Source organism: Hyaena hyaena, unplaced genomic scaffold, assembly GCF_003009895.1.
Source record: "Hyaena hyaena isolate Hyena2069 unplaced genomic scaffold, ASM300989v1 scaffold_44, whole genome shotgun sequence".
NCBI classification, from domain to species: Eukaryota; Metazoa; Chordata; class Mammalia; order Carnivora; family Hyaenidae; genus Hyaena; species Hyaena hyaena.
The window spans coordinates 2,465,864-2,489,199 of record NW_024080676.1 but is presented as its reverse complement, the minus strand read 5'-3'; the positions used below and the strand labels follow the sequence as shown (position 1 = coordinate 2,489,199).

Sequence of the window (23,336 nt, the reverse complement as noted above, 5' to 3'; positions counted from 1 at the left end):
CTTCAGGTGGGCTAATAATTAGACACAGCTTATAGAAAAAAATAATCAAATTTGCAGGTATTCAGAGCAGGAGAATGACCTAATTGCAAGAAGAGAGAGTCTCAGTGTTCAGAACAGACTAGGGGGCCTCATTTTTTAAGAGGGATATTGAAAAATGCTATGTTTTGACAATATGGGGAATGTCCAGCCTCAAGAGAACCAAACAAAGGAAGATAATTTCTATTATTTTCCTGGGAACGACAGGTGGAATTTATAAGGAAGCATATTTCAGTTTGATTTAAGGAAGAAGTTTAAAACAAAGTGAGCTCCATCAACATAACAGGCTCATTAAAATGGAGTGAACTCTGTGTTTTAAAGTTTTTAGCAAAAGCTGGGTAAGAATCTATAAGGAAGGGATTCCTACATTTGGTAGATGACAGGGGTACGTAACATGACCTCTGAAACCTCATCAATGATAATGTTCATAGCTGTGTCTGGCAAAAGCCTTCCCAACCTCCAAGGCTCTGAAGCCTTTGATGATCCTCAAGGGCAATGTGTCTGGTGCCCTCTCTCTCTTCCACTCTCATGTACATGCAGTCCTTGTCTGTCATGTGGTATGGAATCACACTAGCCACTACTTATTGAGTACGAATTCTGTGCTAGGTGATTTATATTACTTAAATGTCCCAAAAATCATGTGAAGATAAAATTATCCCATGTTACATTTGAGAAATATGAAGTTAAAATCAGTTTATTCACTTGCTTGCCCAGAGTCCTATAGTGACTAAGTGACAGAGCTGGACTCAAATCCAGTCTTAGCAATAGAATCATACTCTTTCCTGTTTATACTGTTTATTACAGTAAACAACTGTCAACACCAACTAGCATTATGCATTCATAAGTACTTATTTACTGAGCATCTACTATATAGCTGGCACTTTGCAAAAAACCAGACATACAGCAATAAACAAGTTTGAAGAGTTTCTAAGGATAAAAGTAAACAAGTCAATGGCTTTCCTGACTTTTGAGCCAAGACAGCAGTTATGGTATGAGCTGGGTAAGAAGGTCTTCAGCAGAAAGAATAGCAAGTACAAAGGCCATGTGGAGAAAACAAGCTCTGTGTGTCCAGGAACAGAATAAAGGTCAATGTGGCTGGAACAGAGGCAGAGAAAGGAGTGGCTGATTTAAAGTTAAGGTAGAGAAGTAGATGGGCAAAATCATGCATGGTCCTCCATTGGGGGATTTTTAGCAGAGAGTGATCTGATCTGCTTTATGTTTATAAACACTCACTCTAGGTGCTGGGTGGAGAACAGGTTATAGGGTATTTAAGCATGAAAGTAGTACTAAAGGTGAGTGCAATGGTGGCCAGTGGTGGTGGGTGAAGTGTTAAGGAGTGGTCCAATCCAGGATGCATTTTGTAAGTAAAGCAAATAGGACTTGCTGATAGTTTGGATGTTAAGGGTTTGGGAAAAGAGCAAATCCGGGATGACTCCTAAGTTATTAGCTTGAGCACCTGAGTAGATGCTAAGATGGGGAAGATGGTGTGGGCAAGACAATGGATGGTATATGAATGGAGGAGTGAGAAGTCAATACCATAGTTCTATTTTGCCCACATTTGAGATGCCTTTTAGACACTGTTAGAATGTAAGTTTGTGAGGGCAGGGGCTTGGTGTGTCTTGTTCTGTGCTGTATTCCCAGTGCACAAAACAGCACCTAGTATATAAGGTGGGACTAAATAAAATCTTGAATGAAAAAAGCCAAGGGGAGGCATTGAGAAGGCAACTGAATTTATGAATGTTTAAATCTCTTGCGCAAATGTAGATTCTTGGCAACGCATAAATACATTCCTCCTTGGCTCCTACATGTGCAGTAAAGATCTCTAAGAGAATGGCTTTTCAAAGAGCTGAATTAAATATCCTAATAGGGTCAGTTAATGCAGACCTGGAAAGAGGCTCAAAATCCTAGTCTTGAACTAAAGCATACCTGGCCTTCCCACAGTTTCTGTGTCACTGAAGGGATATGTCTGATGGCAAAGAACACTAGGCCTGGAGGAGACAGTGGGATGCTTCTCTGAGTCATATTTACTATTTGTAACAATATTAATAACTAACAACAAGAATAATACATCTCACATACGTCAAAATTCTTATTTGTCTATTTGTGAATTTCTATTGCATTCATTATTATTTCTATCAGTCCCAGGACTGAAGCACTGATTGATCCCTGCTTTAAACAGAGTAAAATAGGCCTCCCCTGGTCAATTGGCAGTTCTCTTTTTGGGTTGGTTAAATCCTAGACACATGATGAGAGCTTTAAGAAGGGTAACTAAGATGGGGCACCTGGGTGGCTTAGTCGGTTAAGCGCCCGACTTTCGCTTGGGTCATGATCTCACGGATCGTGGGTTCGAGCCCCACGTCGGGCTCTGTGCTGACTGCCAGTTCAGAGCCTGGAGCCTGTTTCAGATTCTGTGTCTCCCTCTCTCTCTGCCTTTCCCCCGCTCATGCTCAGTCTCTCTCTGTTTCAAAAATAAAAAACTATATAAAAAAATAAAAAAATAAAAGATTTAAAACCAAGCTCTGCACTGCAGCATGAGTACTGAAGAATGAAAAAAAATGCTGAAAGAAAAAGGAAGGAAGGAAAGAAAGAGAAAAATAAAGAGAAAACAAGCAAGTAAGCCACTACATTTATTTAAATTTACTTTGGATAATTCTCCACAATCTGCACTAATGGATGACCCCAAGACAGGAATCACTGTCCCCCTTTTTGCTTTAGGATACAACTTTGTTCTTCTCTTTGAATTCCAGTGGGACTTATGGTGTAGAGCAGAGATTCTTAACCTTTGGTGACATCACAATTATCTTGTGGAGCTTTTGAAAAACACAGATCCCTGGGCCCACCATGTATCCATGGAGTCAGAATCTCCTGGCAGAAGGCTCCAAACATGTATATATATTTAAAATATTCTGATGCCCTTGCCTTCTTTTGGATAATCAGTGAAAACCACTGTTCATAGGAATCACATGAGATATTTAGAGAATGAGCACAGGCATGGAGGTCCTGCTTCCAAGGTGCATGGCAGCCCTTCACCACTTCCCCTGCTGTCCTAAGACTGAGCACAGCCTCCCTCCCTCCTGGTCCTTTTTGAAGTACACACAGGGCTTCAGGACTTAAAATTTTGAATTTCAAAAGCCATCTCTATTGGGGGCACAGGCTATAGGCAAAACTGAAGTAGAGAGTTGAGAGAGAAAAATACAACAGAGAGGTGTGGTCAAGAGAGGAAGATAAAGAAATATATATATATTAATTATATATATATATATATTGCATCCTACATTCTCAGGCATCTAGTACCTCAAGGCTGAAAGGAACTTTAAAATTCAAAGACCGGAAGTCCCCCTTCTGCCTGATCCTGTGGAAATGACAACTTATCCTAATGTTCTTCTGGTACAATATTCTCAAACACCTCGAGATGCAATTATCTTCCCGCCATCTAGGACTGCAGTCTCCCAATTCAAAGGAGATGCCACATTTTCATGTATCAGGAAGTGAGCCCATGCATTAAAGTCAACAAAGATGTCAAATTCACTATACATGTTGAAATCATAAAGAGTATTTTGAGTCATCCTATGAAGAAAATGACTTTTATCAGAGTAAGAGAACCAAGCTGAGGAAAAAAGTTCCTTCAGATTTTGATTTAATAGCACAACAGTGGCTCTGGAAGCCAGATAATCTGGATTCACAGGTCATTTAATTAGCCTCTCTGTGCCTCGGTTTTCTCATCTGTTAAGTGAAGGGATCATAATAAAAGAAATGAGGTCCATTATCATTAGTTATTTTAGTTTTAGATTTTTTTTTTTTTTTTTTTGGTTAACTAAAAATGAACCATTGGTGTCTCAGGTTCTCAATGCTTTACACATATCATCTCTCTGAATACTCACATAACCCATTTGAGGTAGGTACTATTATTACCCTCATCTAAAGATAGTGTAGGGATTAGGGAGTTAGCTTGAGGTTATGCAGCTGAGAATGCCGCCATTCTCAGAACCCAGGGAGGCTGACCCTACAATTGCACCCTGACTGATGATGTGCCATGATGCCCCTCCTCATTCCCAGCCCTGTTACTCACTGAGAGCCACTGAGTAGAATCCTGTGAGTGCTGATTTCAAGAACCGCCCAACACAATTTGCTGTCAGTCTCCAGGGCAGATTAGCCTCCTACTAATAACCTTGTTCTTAGAGTACTGCCCTACACAGCTCAGTCTTTGTGGTTTAATTGCCTACTGTATTTTTTGGTCCAGAAATTTCTGGACTACCATTTCTGTTGACTCAGGAGTGCACAGTGAAGTGTTCTGGAGAATGAATACAGTGTCTACTTTTGGAGGTGCCTCTGGGGGGATGTGCTTTCCCAAAGAGAAATCTGGTTTTCCACAGTGACCTGAAATTTCCCTTACCCTTATTTATTAGCAATCCACCCCAAGAGTATTCGGATGAGGAATATATTTGTGTACCAGTCAAACAGATGATTTACTTCGTTGTCTACATATAAGGGGGAGGGAAAGCTTTGACAGGAACTTTTTCTAACATGATTGAATACACAAATTAAAAAATAGTATTTTTTCCAAAATATTTCAAGTGAAGAATACCTTTGGGCATGAGTACACTCCCCCAACAATCCCGCCATTATCATATGTCATACATTTTTCTTACTGTGCAGAAATGGTCTCTCCTTGGCTATGACCAAACATACTTTTAGATGTTGGGAAATGCCAAAGTGATCATCACTTATGAAGTATATAAGTGATTCTGGCTGAAAAGACCCAGGCTGAAACAGCTGTTCTCTGGCCAGATGGTTATTCTTGCAATTATTTCCCAGGAAGTTAAGCTGTACTTTGGCATTCTTTATAGAGGGAATGGCCTTTAAACTGTTGAACTAACATCTAGTGAAACCTACAAGACAGAGGAATCAGGTAACAAGCGAGTGTCGCTTTGAGCTGCTGGGGTTTGTGTGGCTAGAGAAGCAGGTTGATGATGACCAAACAGAAAGAGGTTGGGGAATGTCACCTGGGGCAAAGAGCTAAGTGGAATCCCATCAGAGTCTCCTGAGGTCTCAGAATAACTGTAGGCTAAATCTTGGGCTCATGACCTTCCCCTGGACCACCTGGTCCAAAAGTGGAACTCAGACAAATGTTCTTGCCAAGAACTACTTGACAAACAAAAACTGCCCTCTTGGGCAATAGGGAAAAGTGAAACTTTTGAGCTGTAAACCAGTCCCCAGTCAGAGAAATCAATTATCTATGACACAAAAGAGCATCTGGTGTGGGCAGTGGGTGGTGATTATGGAGCCAAAAATTCACTCTGTTGATAGATCCTGAGGCCCAGCTGTAGATGGAGACCATGATGAGGTCCAACAACCAAGGTCATCAATCAGTGAACAATAAGGAAGCAGAGGCCATACTGAAGAGGCATAAGGTTTGAGAACTAGTGACTCTGAAATTTGATCCCAGAATACCACCAACCCCCATGTTCCACCATAGTCCTCAGGAGTGAGGGGGGAAGAAAGGTGTATGAAAGCGAAGGGAGTAAGGATGGTCTTCAATCTTTAATAGCTTCTCATCTCTTTTCAGCTCATGTGCTAGAGTATGTGATCTCTTCAGTGAAGTTACCTACCAAAAAAAAAAAAAAAATGCCTCCCTATCTCCTCTTGAAAAGATAAGTGGCCCTGGAATTTATTCTAAAAGAAATGAAAAAGCAGTAAAATCAAAAGGAATGTGGGCTAGAGTAGAGGCGGGATAGGGGAAGAAAATGGGGGGAAAACCCCCAGTGTGATTTGAGACTGTCAAAGCAAGATCCTATGAGTGGTCAGGAAGTGAGGTTGCTCACCCTGAAAAGAGAAAGATAAAACACAGGTTTCTTGGAGATTTAGACCAAGAGTATGACTACAGATTTGTGTCCAGATCAAAAGGGTTCAGGAAGACCTATCTCCCAAATCAAGTAAAGCAGAACTAAGCCTTCCTCCCCCCCAAGCCCCAGATCTGACTTCCACAGGTCAGCTTGAGGGCTGACCCCTTGCATCTTCTATTTGTTTGCAAGGATAAAGAGAGGATTGCCTTTAAGAAGTTACTCTGGTGTGCACCTGTCTTGATGTTGGGCAGGAGAAGGGGGAACAGAGAGAAACACTGCTTCCAAGTCACAATTTAAGTTTATTTTATTTTATTTAAGTTTACTTATTCAGAAAGAGACAGAAACAGCATGAGTGGGGGAGGGTCAGAGAAAAAGGGAGAGAGAGAATCCCAAGAAAGCTCCATACTGCCAGCATGGAACCCAACACGGGGCTCTAACTCATGAAACCGCAAGATCATGACCTGAGCCAAAACCAAGAGTCTGACACTTAACCAACTGAGCCACCCAGGCGCTCCTTTGAGTTGATTTTAAATAATTTATCTCTTGACCTTCCTTCATGTAAGTCATTTTTCCAGTTATTTTATGATTGTACTTTGAATTGCATTTTAACCATATTTTCCTGAGAACAAATGTTATGCAACATTGCCCGAAAGGCGTCGGGGGATTTTCTCCCCTTTCCCTACATTACAGTTAAGTCATTGTGTAAAGAGTTGTTAGAATTTGGGAAACTTCTAGCTCAGGATCATGTTCAAATGACAATCAGGAGAAAGTTGCCTCCCTAGACAATGAGTCTTGCTCATAACAACTGGTTGTCTTCTCATTTGGAATAACCTCCCTTCCCTGTGATGTTCCCCCTCTATCCCAGCCATCCCTCAAGGCCCAGCCCCAAACCTCCAAAGCTGAGCAGAGAGAGCTCTGATCACCCATCTAGATGCCTCAACTCCCACATCTGTGCCACTAACACTGCACGTACTTTCTGCCTTTTTCGGTAGTGATTTGTGCTCGTGCCTGACTACAGTTTAAGACTAGTAGCTTCTGGCAGCCGCAGACTATTACTCATTTTCCTCAGTGCTTATCCACCATGGTGTCCTGCTTCTGAGAAGTGTTGAAAATATGTTAACTGAATAATTGAATGCATAAATAAATGCATTCACTGCTCCCCTAAGTGACTAACACTCTTGCCATGGAGCTAATATTCTCTCTTTTGTCTTTGAGATTCTCCAGTGTTCCAAGAAATATATATCTTCCTTCCAAGAAGGAAAGTGCATTTATTTTGACAGATCAGAAGTATGGTCTTATAATGTTGTCAATTTTTATCATATACTGCTAATTTCTTATTTAGAAAAATATGTTTGCCACATCAATGGAAAAAAGGGAAGGCTATAGCACAGGAGATGCACAATAAGTAAGTCTTAAGTGAACGAACAAATGAATGATAATAGGAAATCAGACAAAAATAGAAACAGAAAGAATAGAAAAAGAATAGATGCACAGAAGATTTAGAAAGGAAGTAGAAAGAGAGGGTTAAGGGAAAGGAGACTCAGATTAATTAAATTCTTACTCAGCAATTCTGGTTTTACTATAAACTTGAACTTGATTATTTATATATTTATTTATTTTAAAAGATTTTTTAAAAATGTTTATTTTTGAGAGAGAGAGAGAGAGAGAGAGAGCATGAGCAGGGGAGGGAAGAGAGAGAGGGAGACACAGAATCCAAAGGAGGCTCAAGGCTCTGAGCCGACATCACAGGGCCCGATATGAGGCTCTAATTCACCAACTGCAAGATCATGACCTGAACTGAAGTTGGATCCTTAACCGACTGAGCCACCCAGGTGCCCCTTGAACTTGATAATTTAACAAGTAGAGAGGAGAGGCACTGTAGCAAGAGTTATATGTCAATATGTCTTATTACTGGTCATGTTGATCTGGAGCACTTACTTAAGGTGGTGTATACTGGGTTTCTCCATGGTTCTATTTCCCTTTTGAAGTTAATAAATATTTTATGGAGAGATACTTACAGTTTTTATTTCTTTAAGTAATCTCTATACTAACATTGGGCTCGAACTCATGACCTCAAGATTAAGAGACAAATGCTCTTCCTACTGAGCCAGCCACACACCCATTGTGAAGAGATACTCCCAGGTTAAGCCAATATCTTGTTTTTTATCATACTTTTGCCCAATAATATTAGCATTCATCGGTGGTTGTTGCTGGTGGATCCTAATGGTGATTTCCTATTTCTCTCATCCTGCTACATTTATTAATTGATTCTTTTATAATTAAGAGCTAACCCTCCCCTATTAATTTAATCATTTATTTATATCAGGATGGACTCATGAATCCTAATCCATGAATCATAACCCAATACTATCATTATTTATTTTTTTATTTAAGCTTTACTTTCTTTATCTGTGAGTCAGGGATAATGCCATCCACCATACACAACTATCACGAGGATTAAACGGGATTTAAAATGTAAAAATGTCTAGTCCAGAGCACCTAGGAAATAAATGCTAGCTCCTTTCCTCCCTTTTCTTTACAGAAGGTAAAGCCATACTACTCTGGAGGCAAGACCCTTCTAAAGAGGTGAAAATCTTATTTTAAGAATTCTGTTTTAATTCTCTTCCTACACTAAGGCATATAAAGCAACTAGAAGTTAGTTAGCCAGTGTTGCCTACTGGAAGTTGTTTCCGGTCTGCCTGTAATGACCATACATAGGACTGATTTTTAATCAGTATACCCATAATTTGTATGAAAATAGATGCTTGAGAATACTTGAAAACAGACTGTTCTCTTAAGTACTTTAAGTGTTTTCCCAGAAATCTTGTTTATGTTCTGAAGTTGCTTAGTTAAACTATTTTCAGAGATAGTCCACAGCATGCTGCAACCCAGCTGTGCTTCGTATCATCACTAAATCTGAATTAGCGAAATCACTGATTCATCTTTGATTCCTGAGGTTATGGGGATGAATGGAAGAAACTGAAGTTTTCTTTCTCCAAAATTAATTTAAAATTAGGTTTTAAAAGTTCAGGCAAGGCAAACTTCAGGTAGAATTAGAACAACAATGAAAACAACAACGGACAAGGTCCTAAGGCCATGAAGAGTGAGTAGATTTAGAAGTTTAAAGCAATACATAAAATACAGTAAAATCTACTAACAAAATACTCAATTTACTGGAACTTCCATTTTCCACCCTGTTTTTATCAGTAAGGAAAATCAAGAACATCAGGAGATTTATTTTAAAAAGCAATTTAGGGGCAGTGTGGTTCACAGGCTCTCAAGTAGACTCCCAGAGAGTCTGTCTTACTCGCTTAGCGGAGGGATCAAGTGCCACCTATCCATGTGAGCCTGGAATGGGTAGTGTAGTGGTTCACAGCCCAGGCTCTGAGGCCTGATGATGTAGGTCTGGATATCACTATTGCCACTGATCACCTATGTACCTTTGGGCAAATGACTTCACGTCCTGGTGCCCCAGAGTCCCCATGGGTAATATGGGGCTAACGAGAGTATCTAGATGTCTCCCAAGGTTGTTGGGAGGAGCAAATAAATGGTATATGTGAAATGATGAGCATGACAATACCAGATGGTATCAGCAATTCCTGTGGATAACAGATCTCCTTTTGAGGAATGGTGTTTGGGGCATGTCTGGACACAGAATTTCTTGGGCTCAGCCTCTAATACTTTCTGCATCCACTGGGCCTTATCATGATCACTGACATTTACAACCATCATTGGGAGTCATTATTGGCAGGCTGTGGAGGCTGCAAGATGAGCTGACACAGTTGGAAAGGGTTTAAGTAACAAAGTCTGACCGACCTTCTGTCCATCAGAGATATATGGGGCACAGAACAGGGGCAACCTCAGCATTTTAGTAGTTTACTGGATGACTAAATTAAGAAACTACTCTAGTATTTCCAGTCTCTGGTCACAGATGTTCTCACCAGTACTGGCTTCTGGTAAGGTCTCAGAGGCCTTGGAGGGACTTTCTAGGGCTGAGGATCTTGATGGCATGCAGGGAACAGGAGTGGTATGATTGATTGCCTCTCAAACCCACATTTGTCCCCATGCTCCTGACTCAGGTGTGTTGGTTTTTAAATTTCTGTGTAGGAGCCCTGGTAGTGAAAGAAGGGGTGGGCTAGATGGATACCATTGCCAGAGATGACACTGTCAAAACTCAACTCTGTGATACGTGGTCTTAAAAGCTCTTGTAGGAACAATAAGGGGAATATTGGCAAATGGGCCCAGGGAGAGTATTTTGGCAATGAAGGGGAGAAAAGGGCAGGTACTGGTTGTCCAAAAGGAGAAGGCCCGTGGACTTGGTGAAGACGGAGGTGGGGACAGAATCAGTTAGACCAATGGCAGGTGGGAGGGAAATGAAAAGTAGGGTAACACTGTGTTGCTGATCTCATTGCTTGGAAAGAAAGCACCTATCGTGGAAGTGGCAAGACCAACAGGTAGATGAGACACCAGTAACAGACAAACCTAAAAGAAGAAATATGTTTAAAAATCACTTACTAGTGATTGAATCGCCACATCTCCAAGTGGTTTCTTACCTCATTAAATCTCATCACAAGATCTTCCAGGGCATTGTGCTCTCCATTCTGGGAGTTAAGAATCGATGCTGAGATGGACGCTTTGAGGCAGGGCAGGGACGTCTGGCATTCTGAAGAGCCCAAGTCCCGGGTCAAGAAGCAAAGGTAGTCAACTGGCAAGACCCTTCGGTAAATGTTCTGTTCCTGCTCCATCAGGATGCTGGCGACTTCCTCTGGGAACTGAATGAGGGGCTGCAGGTCAATCAGCTCCTTGCTGATCCCAGCTGAACTTGAAGGGAGGGCACTAGAATTGGCCATGGAGGCACCTGGCTGGCGTTCTGAAATAAAGCAACAAAGGCTGTGGTGACACCAAGGCTGATATCCTTACAACAGATGTTTACTTGAGAGCTATTAAAAATCTTACAGGTTTCTTAACCAAGTTTCTGCTTGCTGAATAGTTTCTATACTATCTTGTTATGGAGACCCTTCTGATAACTGTCCTGCCTGCTTGCTTCTGCCCCCTGCGGGGTGGGGAAAGGCTCAGTTTCCCATTTTCAAAAGTGGAATTGGTCTCACACACCATTCTCTAATCAGTTCACTGTGACTCTTTACAGAGTGGTAGAGGAGGAAAATGTACCATTTGTTTCCTCCTCCCCCAGTGCTAACCATCAGACTGAAAAGAAATGAGGGTGGGTGGGGGCACAGGAATTGAGATGGAAGAGGAAAGAAGGCTGGAGGGGGAGAGGCATGTACATGTATGTGCAACGTGGGTATAAACATCCAGGAGACCCTGGGGGCCCTCTGCACACAAGGTTCAAAACTTCATAGTCTGCCTGCCAACCTCCTATCCTCAAAGACCAATTCTGTTGAGAACCATTTGGAGGTTTTCAGGGACAGAATCACCTATAAAAGTAAGGGAGGAATCAGTAATAAGGAGATGTAGCTACATAAATAAAACAAACAAATAAACCTTGTTCCTTGCTCCACAAGTGACAGTAAGAAAGCAGTGAGGGAGAGAGAGTGGCCAGTGCATTAGACAGAAGAACCAAATGTGTTCATAGGCTCCAAATTATTCCCTTAGCACAAAGTCACTTTATTTTGACCACTCCCCCATCTGTCTCTGAATTTCCTGCCTACAAGTCATTCATTTATACATTCATTCATTCGTTCATTCATTCATTTGTTCGTTCATTCATTCATTCATTCATCTACTTAACCATCCATCCACCCAGCCACCCATCCATCTATTTAAAAAGCTATTCAAAAACATATGATGAGCACTAGAACAGAATTTCCCAAATGTGATCAGTTTTGTGGCTAAGTTGGGGAAACATCATGTATTCATGTCACAAATCCTCTTCCTGGAAACACGAGGCATACAGGTATACTGTTAAAGGCTATAAGGGGTCTTGCAATAAAGAAACCCATTTACATGGCTTAATCCAGTGCTTCCCCAGAGTCACACTTTACATATCACACCTACTAGCACTCGGTGTAGACCAGAGCTGCTGGGAGCCCCTCAGGAAATGCTGCCCTGCAGGCAGGCCAAATTGCTCCTGCTCCTCATCCAGTTCACACCTTTTCCTTCCCAGAGGTCCCTCCCTGGCCAGTTCCTCTTCATGCTTCCTATAGCGTGGTTTATGCAGGGACCACATTCTATTTCCCTAGAATCTTTCTTACATTCTGATTTCTTAAAATAGCCTTGTTGATCCTTTGGGAGAATAAAGCCTTTCTGATGGTATGGCATTCCTCATTGCTGACTGTCATCCAGCTTGGACATTGGACAGTAGTAAATTTTATAAGGAAGACTTCATCTGGGCACCTGGGTGGCTTAGTCAGTTAGTGTCTTACTTTGGATTTCAGCTCAGGTCATGATCTCATGGTTTGTGAGTTTAAGCCCCATGTTGGGCTCTGCACTGGCAAAGCAGAGCCTGCTTGTGATTCTCTCTCTCTGCTCCTCCTCTGCTCACTGTATCTCTCTCAAAATAAATAAAGTTTAGAAAAAAAGTGAAAAAAGAAGGCTCTGTCAACATTCAGAACTTGGCATCCTTGACTCTTTAAAATTTCTATTGTAGACAGCCTTGGAATCATCACTCCAAAGTGCTCTGTCTCTGTAGTACTGAATTCTGAAGTCCTTGGCCTTGAATCTGACTGCCTTTGCCTTCTTCCCTTTCTACTAAACCTTCTCTGTCCTTGGCAGACTTCAAGTTCCTGGCCTTGGTCTTGGTGCATGCTTAGCGTTTTAACATGGCGCCTACAACACTCAAGATGCCCTCCCAAGTCACCTTGACTTCCCACCACATGTAGTTCCCAATCCTTGGCAAACTCAACCATCCATAATTGACTTCTGGGCTGCTATATGATGACAATGACATTGGTGCTACTTAGTGATGGTATGCTGGTTAATTTATGCTATCTAACTTCAGTTGGGCCCTCAGGGAAGCTTCAGACTTGACATGAATTTATTTATTTTTTGCTAAATAACTCACTGTCCTCTTTACCTCTGCAGTATAGCCATTCTATTCTTCTGACACTCCCAAACTTGTATTTTGGGAGTATTGTATTTTCCTTATATTTATTTTCCTTGTATTTTCCTTATATTTATTTATTTTTTAAAAAAAATTTTATTTGAGTGTAGCTGACACACAATGTTATGTTAGTTTCAGGTGTACAACACATGATTTGACAATTTTAGACATTATGCTATGCTCATCACAAGTGTAGCTACCATGTTTGATGCTTACTACATGTTTACTACACTATGATAACTGCCAAGCGTCAGGGACTATTTCTGTTAGTTCAGATGCCTCTGTTTCTTATGTTTCACTTCCTTCCCTGAGAACGGTGTGTACCTCCTCCTCCCCAAGGCCCACTCAGGCTTGTGAATAAGTCTATTCAACTTGCCTCCATGGTTATGTCCATCATCAATCCCTTCCTTTCCATCGATTCTCTTCTGCTTACACAAGTGTACAGTTTCCTTTACCCTTAAAAACAAACCAATAAAACTTCCCTTCTTTCTTAAAGTCCACATCTTCTCTAGCCTTCCCTTCATTGTGTACCTTCTGGGAAGGGCAATCTACTTTCCTCTGTAAGTATGGTGACCATACCTTCTGATCAAAAAACTATACCATCTGCCCAAATTAATAAACCTGTAATGATGTGGGAAAGAAAGACAGAAACCAGGTCTGCCCTGGGAGCTCCTAGTTCGTAGACCACCCTGTTGACAAGGCATCTCTGTAGATGGTCTGGGCTCTGACACTCTTCTCTTGACTCATCCTGTCCCATGTAGCTCACCCACCACCTCTGAAGCATAGCTCAGGAAAAGTTCTTGATGATACTTGCTATTTAATTAAGTTGCTCCCCTTTTGCAAGAGTGTTCTCAGTGACAAAATTTGTAGGAGAAAACTTTAAAGTTTGAACTGCACTGCTCTCCACTGATGCAAGCCTGATTCTATTTTAAATATATTGCAGTCAGAACTTTCTGTTTTGTCTTCTCTATAAAAACTGTATCCAAATTATTGTTTCTCTTTGATTCTAAAAGGTGAATGGGTAAGGAATACAGTGATTTATCATAACCATTTTTACCCATCTTTTGGACCAAGCTACCAAAAATCAACTACAGTGGAAAGTAAGGGATATCAAATTATATTTGGTTCTCTCTAAGCTCTTATTTAAAATTAATTAAAGTACATCAAGTATCCAAATCTACATGGCCTACATGACCTCACTCTCCAACTTTCTGAATAGTTTAGAAAGTACTGGATTTCCTGAAAATTGAGTCAGAATGTGGCCTGATGACAGGCAGACTGTAGCTTCTGGATACTGATAATTTACGTACAGTGGAATTAGCCATGTATGGGAAATCTTCCCAGAAATAACCAACTCTGAAACATGATTTCAAAGTATAACACTCCGTGAAAGAAAAGGAACTCCTAAATCTTGTGAAATCACTTATCTAATACATAAGAGAAAATTTAATAAACTGTATAAATGATATAAAATAATATATTATAAACTGCAATATATCTTGAGATAGGAATCACATGCTGTTACAATGAATAAAGAGTCTACTGGCTGGTAAAAAACAGCAGTAAAGGAGATCTAAAAAAATTGAATGAAAGAAGAAAAAGATGCCTGGTCATTGTAACCCCAATAAATGCTATGGCCCCATGTGTCTCAGTATAAACATAACATCACACTCAAAAGAAACACAAATCTGAAGTTAGAAACCTTGAAACGTAATATAGACCTTTTGTGTAGGTTCCCTTAAAGAGGAAGTACTCAGGGATTTTATATCATACCCCACAAAGACACATCCCAGAAAACTGGGACATAATTTTCTGCCCGACAATTTCCACACTTTTAGCAGCTGTTAAAAACTTCCCCCTTTTTCTCATTCTTGCTGAGCTCTCCTTATAATCTCTTTGCCCTTCACATGCCAGGCCCCAGCTCCCAGCTCTAAGTCATCATCACACCCTCCCACCCTCTTTCTGCAAGATGGGCAACTCTACAATGGATGAAATACCCGAAGAGAGAGAGAGAGAGAGAGAGAGAGAGAGAGAGAATCCCAAGCAACCTCCACACTTCAGGGCTCGAACTCAACAACTGTGAGATCATGATCTGAGTTGAAACTAAGAGTTGGACACCTAACCAATTGAGCACCCCAGGCACCCCTTATCAAAGTGTTTTTTTTTTTTTTGCAAAAGTTTAAAAAACTTTATCATTCAGGATGCCCTTTTCTAAGCATCTTAGTCCTTTTCTAGCCTCTAAACTATACCTATCACCTACCCGCACCTCTTGCTCTTCACCATTTATTAGCCCTTTGCATCAAGACACTCATTTAATTCTCACTAAGAAAGTTGTAACGCAAGTGGGATTATCCCTATTCTACAGGTGACAAAACAGAAGTCAGAGATGTCTGTCAGATACTTCAGAGTATCTGAAGACACTCTGAAACTGACATGGAGATGAACTAAAATTCAGCTCTGACTTCAAAGGTCAGCCCTACGTTACCCTCAGCATTTTGAGGGAAGATGGCGTCCCCTGATGTCCTGCTAGGTATGTTAAAAAAAAAAAAAAAAAGCCATAGGCCCACAGTGGGGTCACTTGACCCCAGGAGAGCAAACCAAGATTTAATTGTAGTTTTACCCTCTCTAGGAGTAGAATTTTAAGCCAATCAATCTGACATTTTCTAATCACCCCCTCAACCCCCACCCCCCCCCCCCCCCACCTTGAGGTAATCTGTCCTGTGGGCCCTTTCTATCATTCTTCCCTCCAAAAGATGAAGTAATCCACCTAATAAGACCCCCTGGCATTTCCCCCAAGGGAAGGTGGCCTTGCCTGAAACAATTCTTTTCTTTTACTAATAACCTCTTGCCTCACCCAGCTTCCTATAAAAGCTTTGAGTTTTGTACAACTCCTCGGAGCTCCCCTATACTTGCTAGGTGAGATGCTGCCTGATTCACAAATCAGTAGCTTAATAAAGCCACTAAGATCTTCAAATTTACTCCGTAGAATTTTTATTGTTTAATAGCAGGATTATGCCTTACAGGAGTGTGACGTCAACAAACATTAGGGCATAGAACTTGTGTTATGTTTCGATGGTCACTTAGCATTTGTTTGTTTTTGAACCAAGGTAAGCCTTCTGGAGAACCTGCTATGTAGCTCTGTTTCTAGAACTTATATTTCCTTCTCACTTTCTGTGAGTGTTGGTGAAGTGGGCACAGCTTTCTGGGAAGGCAAACCAAAACTTAAACAGCATATCCTTTGTCCTAACAATACCACTACCAGGATTTTACCTGACAGGAATTCTTGCAAAAATATAGACAGAGTGAGGCAAATTTATGTATGCCAACATTGCAAATTTTTCATGATAAATTTAGGGGAAAAATTTCCAACTTGGGAACAACAAAATGTAATCCTAGTTAGGAGGAAAAATAATTTTACAAATGTAGGTATATGTTTGCATATCTGTCTAGTATACACCAAACTAATAAGTGTTTATAGATTGTACATTTTAACTATTTTCTACTGTATATGTGATAGTGTTTTAAAAATATATCAAAACCATATCTGAAAAATTCATCCAGAGGACAAAATCTCTTACAGACACAAGCTGGTTTAGCATCTGTGCTGTTCAGATGTTTTTATCCCAATAAACACTACAATATTGTTTTTGAAAAGTTACTTCAAATTATCGTTAGTTAAGAAAGTAGAAAAAAATTTTTATCATATCTACTTTATTCATTTTTTTGATTTGCTTAATTTTGTAGAAAGTCCCTTTATTTTTTTTAAGTTAAGCTTTGATTTATCAACTGCACATTTAATGGACTTTGAGTGGTACCATTCCAATTATAAAGTAAGACAGGAGAGGAAGGATGTTGATTTCTTTTTGCAAAAGATTTAGAGCTGGCTTAAAGACACTAATCTCAGGCAGAGCTGAAAATTGCTTTTCAACAGGGAAGTAATGGGTTTACAGGAAGGTTAGGTAACTGGTGATTCTTTCTCATTATCTGTTATTGGTTTTCAGAGTAAGAAATCAATCTTGCGACAAATGTGTCTGGCTTGTCCTCAATACTACAATGAAAAGATGAGTTCACAAAATCAATGAAGCATATTATTCTAAGTTGGTACTTAAAAAAAAAAGATAAAACCATATGTGTTAATTATTATTTAAAATGTATTCAGATAAAACAGTTTACTGACCCAAAAGCTTCATAGCACAAAAATATCTGACAATTCTTATTAATAAAAAATAACTTCTGCACTTGGATTTGCAAAGAAATATGAGCTCATGGTGAAAGTACTGAAAATTTAGAGAAGCATAAAAAGGAAAATTAAAATAATCAATAATCCCATACCCAGACACAATCTCTCCTAATAGTTTTGTTGCAGCATTTCATGTGATTTTTTTTTCTATAAATACACACAGTATTTCCAAGTTAGGGCACATACTTTTTTCTAACCTTTTAAAAAAACTTACTCTCCAGTGCACATTTCCCCAGTTCTAAAACTAGCTTTCTAATATTTGATTTTAATGGCTCTCTAGTAGTCAGAGAGAGTTGTGTTTATAATTTTTTTACCATCATAAGTAATACTGTGATAATGGGTATTATAAATACATCATCTGTGCTTATAGTATTATCTACCAACATTGAAAAAGAGAAAAATTTCCCACCCATGTTGGGAAACTTCCAGAAAGCAGAAGTTTCTTTTCTTTTTACAGCACATTAACTAACGGTTTTATCAGTATCTCTCATTGACTGCCTATCTATTTCTGACTACTTGGGGTAAACAAAATAAATTGAGCCAAAATTCATATGGCAAGCTGAGATACTATGCTGTGCTGTGTAGAGGAAAATGGCATTAGTGACTCAAAGATAATAGGAGGGAAATCTGGAGTGTTAGTGACAGTCTAATGCCTTTTTACCCAGCAGCACATTCTTTTTTTTTTTTTTCTCAGAAAAATTGGTTTTATTTATTTATTTTTTTTTTACTTTATTTTATTTTATTTATTATTATTTTTTTTTTTTACAAATAGTTTATTGTCAAATTAGTTTCTACATAACACTCAGTGCTCATCCCCAAAGTGCCCTCCTTCATGCCCATCCCCCCCTCCCCCCCACATCCATCAGTCCTCAGTTTTTGTCAGCATTCAAGAGTCTCTCATGGTTTGCCTCTCTCCTTTTCCCCCACCATTTCCGCCCTTCTTCTCCCCCTTGGTCCTCCGTCAAGTTCCTCCTAATCCTCCTATACGTGCAAACATATGGTATTTGTCCTTCTCTGCCTGACTTATTTCGCTCAGCATAACACCCTCAAGGTCCATCCATGTTGCTACACATGGCCAGATTTCATTTTTTCTCATTGCCATGTAGTATTCCATGGTATAGATAAACCACATCTTCTTGATCCATTCGTCTGTTGATGGACACTTAGGCTCTTTCCATGTTTTAGCTATTGTGGAGAGTGCTGCTATGAACATTGGGGTACATGTGCTCCTATGCCTCAGCATTTCTGTATCCCTTGGGTAAATTCCTAGCAGTGCTATTGCTGGGTCATAGGGGAGTTCTAGTGTTAGTTTCCTGAGGAACCTCCACACTGTTTTCCAGAGGGGCTGCACCAGTTTACATTCCCACCAACAGTGCAGGAGGGTGCCCGTTTCTCCACATCCTCGCCAGCATCTAGAGTTCTCTGATTTGCTCATTTTAGCCACTCTGACTGGCGTGAGGTGGTATCTCAGTGTGGTTTTGATTTGTATTTCCCTGATGAGGAGGGATGCTGAGCATCGTTTCATGTGTCTGTTGGCCATCTGGATGTCCTCTTTGGAGAAGTGTCTGTTCATGTCTTCTGCCCATTTCTTCACTGGGTTGTTTGTTTTTCGGGCGTGGAGTTTGGTGAGTTCCTTATAGATTCTGGATATTAACCCTTTATCTGATATGTCATTTGCAACTATCTTTTCCCATTCCGTTGGTTGCCTATTAATTTTCTGGGTTGTTTCCTTTGCTGTGCAGAAGCTTTTAATCTTGATGAGGTCCCAACAGTTTATTTTTGCTCTCGATTCCCTTGCTTTTGGGGATGTGTCAAGTAAGAAGTTGCTGCGGTGGAGGTCAAGGAGGTTGTTTCCTGCTTTCTCCTCTAGGGTGTTGATAGTTTCCTGTCTCACGTTCAGGTCCTTTATCCATTTTGAGTTGATTTTTGTCCCAGCAGCACATTCTTAAGGGATGGTTGACCCAGTAGATGTGGATGGTTCTAGAACTGAGCCCACAGAGGCCACCTAAATTCCAGAGTCTGACTTGACTGGGTTTAACATACACTTATTACCCTTAAGGGATTCTGTGTTTCTATGTTACAATTATAACCATCAATAGTAATAATCACAAATCCATAATAATTAAATAATATATAATAATGACTATTATGATATTAGTAATAGATAATAGCTAGTATTTACTATGTACAAGTACCTACAGAAATCTTGCTTCGTCCTCACAACAACTCTGTGCCGATGGCACAGCACTCTATGCTATTATTATCCCCATTTTAGCAGATAAGGACAGAGGTTAAGGAACTTGCTCAACATCACACTGAGATTAGTGATGGAACCAGTGTCATATCAGACTGTCACCAAAGACCAGGCTCCCCAAATCACCATCCTACACCAACTCGAAGGTTTTGTTACTTAGTGTCTCTGTTACAACTGAGTCTGACATTTTCTCAGTATTGGTGAGCCAAGCTGGACTCAGACCAAGTGCTCTAGCTGGAAGGAACTACAGGGATCCTTGGGATAAATTTCCCACACTTTACAAATCAGGCAACTTTGCCTCTGTGAGGTCAAGCTTCTTGCCCAACGTCACACAGTTGGTTAGGTAAAGCTGGACTAGAATCAGGTCCTGGACTCCCCAGTTCACAGTGTTCCCTCTCCACACTACTACCTCCCCTACTTGGTGTGGCCGGAATCCCAGGTGCTGTAAACTTTGTGGGGAATCTTCCCCGGTGGAAGCCGAGGCCACAGTCCAGTGGTTATGAGTAAGGTCTTGGGATCACACAGGTGTGGGATTGCAGCCCAGCTCTGGCACTGACTTGTGGCATTACCTTGGGTAAATGCTCAACAACTGTGTCAGTTATGATGGGGAAATTAAAATGAGAAAATGTATGTAAGAGGTTTAATACATGTTCAGCTCTCAGTAGTCATTTTTATAACATCATCATTAATTCATCATTTGAAAGAGGAAGAAGGAACCCTGGGGCCTTTCATCTTAGAAGCCAGAGAAAGAGACTTAGTCATGTATCAAATCATTTCAGACTATGGAAACTTTTGCTTTGTTTTTATAACCTGCAACCTGTACCCTCTGGTGTGGTGCCTATGATAATAAAAAAAAAATTTTTTTTAAGATCCCTAATGATACCTCATTTGTTCACACTTTTTTTTTTTAATGTTTTATTTATTTCTAGAGAGAGAGAGAGACAGCGTGAGCAGGGGAGGGTCAGAGAGAGAGGGAGTCACAGACTGAAACAGGCCCCAGGCTCTGAGCTGGCAGTCAGCACAGAGCCCGACGCGGGGCTCGAACCCACGAACCGCGAGATCATGACCTAAGCGAAAGTCGGACGCTTAACCGACTAAGCCACCCAGGTGCCCCATACCTCATTTGTTCATATAAAAGGAAATGTCTGTAACACCTTGCCATACACTGTACTAACAGATTACCCAACTAAAACCAAAGCACCTCTCCCCGCCACTCTTCACTCTCCCTGCCCCCTCCCAGCTAAAACCCCTGCTGTTCCTAACTCTACAGCTCTTCCCTCTGCAAAGAGAACATTCATATCCTTTCTTGCTTGGCATTATCAGCAAACCCCATCAAGATGTCAGAGCAGTGTCAGAGTTAAATCCTTCCATGCTAAAATATTGCTGAGCTATTTATGTCCCTTCTTTCTTTTAAGATCTAATTCACATACTATAAATTCATTTTTGAAAGTGTACAATTCAGCAGCATTTTCTTGTATATTCAGAGTTGTACAACTGTCACCCTAGTCATTTTTAAAACATTTTTATCACCCCCTGTACACATGAGCAATCATTTCCCATGCCCACCCTCCCACATCATTCCAACAGCCACTATTCTACATTCTGCCTCTATGGATTTGCTTATTTTGTATGTTTCATGTAACTGAATTATATAATATGTGGCCTTTTTTGACTGGGTTCTTCCACTTATAATGTTTTCCAGGTTCATTGCTATATTTTTTTAAAGTTTATTTATTTATTTTGAAAGAGAGAGAGAGAGAAAGAGAGAACACAGGCAAATGCGAGTTGGGGAGGGATAGAGAGACACCCAAGCAGGTTCCGTACTCTCAGCACAGAATCTGATGCAGGCCTCGAACTCATGAACTGTGAGATTGTGACCTGAGCTGAAATCAAAAGATGGATACTTAACCGACTGAGCCATCTGGGTGCCCCCAGGTTCATCAATTTTATAGCATGAATTAGTACTTCATTTTTCTTTTTTTTAGTATTCAATTCCTTTTTTTAAAAGTGTTTATTTATTTATTTATTTATTTTTTTGAGAGAGAGAAGGAAAGACAGAGCACAAGTAGGGGAGAGGCAGAGAGAGACGAAGACATAAAATCCGAAGCAGGCCCCAGGCTCTGAGCTGTTAGCATACAGCCTGACATGGGGCTCGAACTCACAGACTGTGAAATCATGTGAAATCATGACGTTAGCTGAAGTAAGACACTTAACCGACTGAGCCACCCAGAAACCTAGAGTACTTCATTCCTGTTTATGGCTGAAAATATTACATTTTATGTATATATCAAATTTAGTTTATTCATTTGTTGATGGACATTTGGGTTGTTTTCACTTTTTGGCTATCATGAATAATGCTATTATGAACAGTTGTGCAAAAACTTAATGTGAACATTTTGTTATTTCTCTTGGGTAAGTACCTAGGAGTGGAATTGCTAGATCATACGGTAACTTTATGTCTAGCATTTTTTGGAAGAATGTCCAAACTGTTTTCTACACTGTCTGTACTAAATTATATTCCTATCATTAGTGTATAGGGCTCCAATTTCTCCACCTCCAGGTAAACATTTTTCTTTTTTAAAAATTTATAGCCATCCTAGTGGTTTTGAAGTGGTTATTTTATGGTTCTGATTTATATTTCCCTAATGACTAATGATGTTGATTGAGCATCTTTTCATGTGTTTATTAGCCATATGCATATTTTCTTTTGAGATAAACCTATTCAAGTCCTTTCTCCATTTTTGAATTGGATTGTCTTTTTATAGTTGAATATATATATTCTAGATATTAATTTTTTTCTTTTTTTATAGTTTACTGTCACATTGGTTTCCATATAACACTCAGTGATCATCCCAACAAGTGCCCTCCTCCATGCCCATCACCCATTTTCCCCTCTCCCCCACCCCCATCAACCCTCAGTTTGTTCTCAGTATTTAAGAGTCTCTTATGGTTTGCCTCCCTCCCTCTTCTTAACTATTTTTCCCCTCCCCTCCACTCCCCCAAGGTCCTCTGTTCTCCTGTTCCACATATGAGTGAAAACATGTGGTATCTGTCCTTCTCCGCCTGATTTATTTCACTTAGTATAACACCCTCAAGTTCCATCCACGTTGCTACAAATGGCCAGATATCTTGTTTCTCACTGCCGTGTAGTATTCCATTGTATAGATCTTCTTGATGCATTCGTCAGTTGATGGACATTTAGGCTCTTTCCATAATTTGGCTATTGTTGAAAGTGCTGCTATGAACACTGGAATATATGTGCCCCTATGAATCAGCACACCTGTATCCCGTGGGTAAATTCTTAGCAGTGCTATTGCTGGGTCATAGGGGAGTTCTATTGTTAATTTTTTGAGGAACCTCCATACTGTTTTCCAGAGGAGCTGCACCAGTTTTCATTCCCACCAACAGTGTAGGAGGGTGCCCGTTTCTCCACATTCTCGCCAGCATCTATAAGTCTTCTGATTTGTTCATTTTAGCTACTTTGACTGGCATGAGGTGGTATCTCAGTGTGGTTTTGATTTGTATTTCCCTGATGATGAGTGACGTTGAGCATCCTTTCATGTGTCTGTTGGCCATCTGGATGTCCTCTTTGGAGAAGTGTCTGTTCATACCTTCTGCCCATTTCTTCACTGGATTATTTGTTTTTTGGGTGTGGAGTTTGGTGAATTCCTTATAGATTTTGGATACTAGCCCTTTATCTGATATGTTATTTGCAACTATCTTTTCCCATTCTGTCGGTTGCCTATTAGTTTTGTTGAATGTTTCCTTTGCCATGCAGAAGCTTTTAATCTTGATGAGGTCTCAATAGTTCATTTTTGAATCTACTCTTGCCTTTGGAGATGTGTTGAGTAAGAAATTGCTGCGGCTGAGGTAAAGGAGGTTGTTTCCTGCTTTCTCCTCTAG

The 23,336-nt window shown here is 40.3% G+C and overlaps 1 protein-coding gene across 1 annotated transcript in view; it reads right to left on the bottom strand.

Annotated features, from left to right (window-relative positions):
• Positions 1–23,336, bottom strand: part of PLCE1 (phospholipase C epsilon 1) — a 337,915-nt gene that overhangs the window by 137,541 nt on the left and 177,038 nt on the right. The window contains exon 6 of the mRNA XM_039230185.1: positions 10,433–10,749. Coding sequence (XP_039086116.1) covers positions 10,433–10,749 — 317 coding nt within the window. The remainder of the gene's footprint in view (positions 1–10,432; positions 10,750–23,336) is intronic.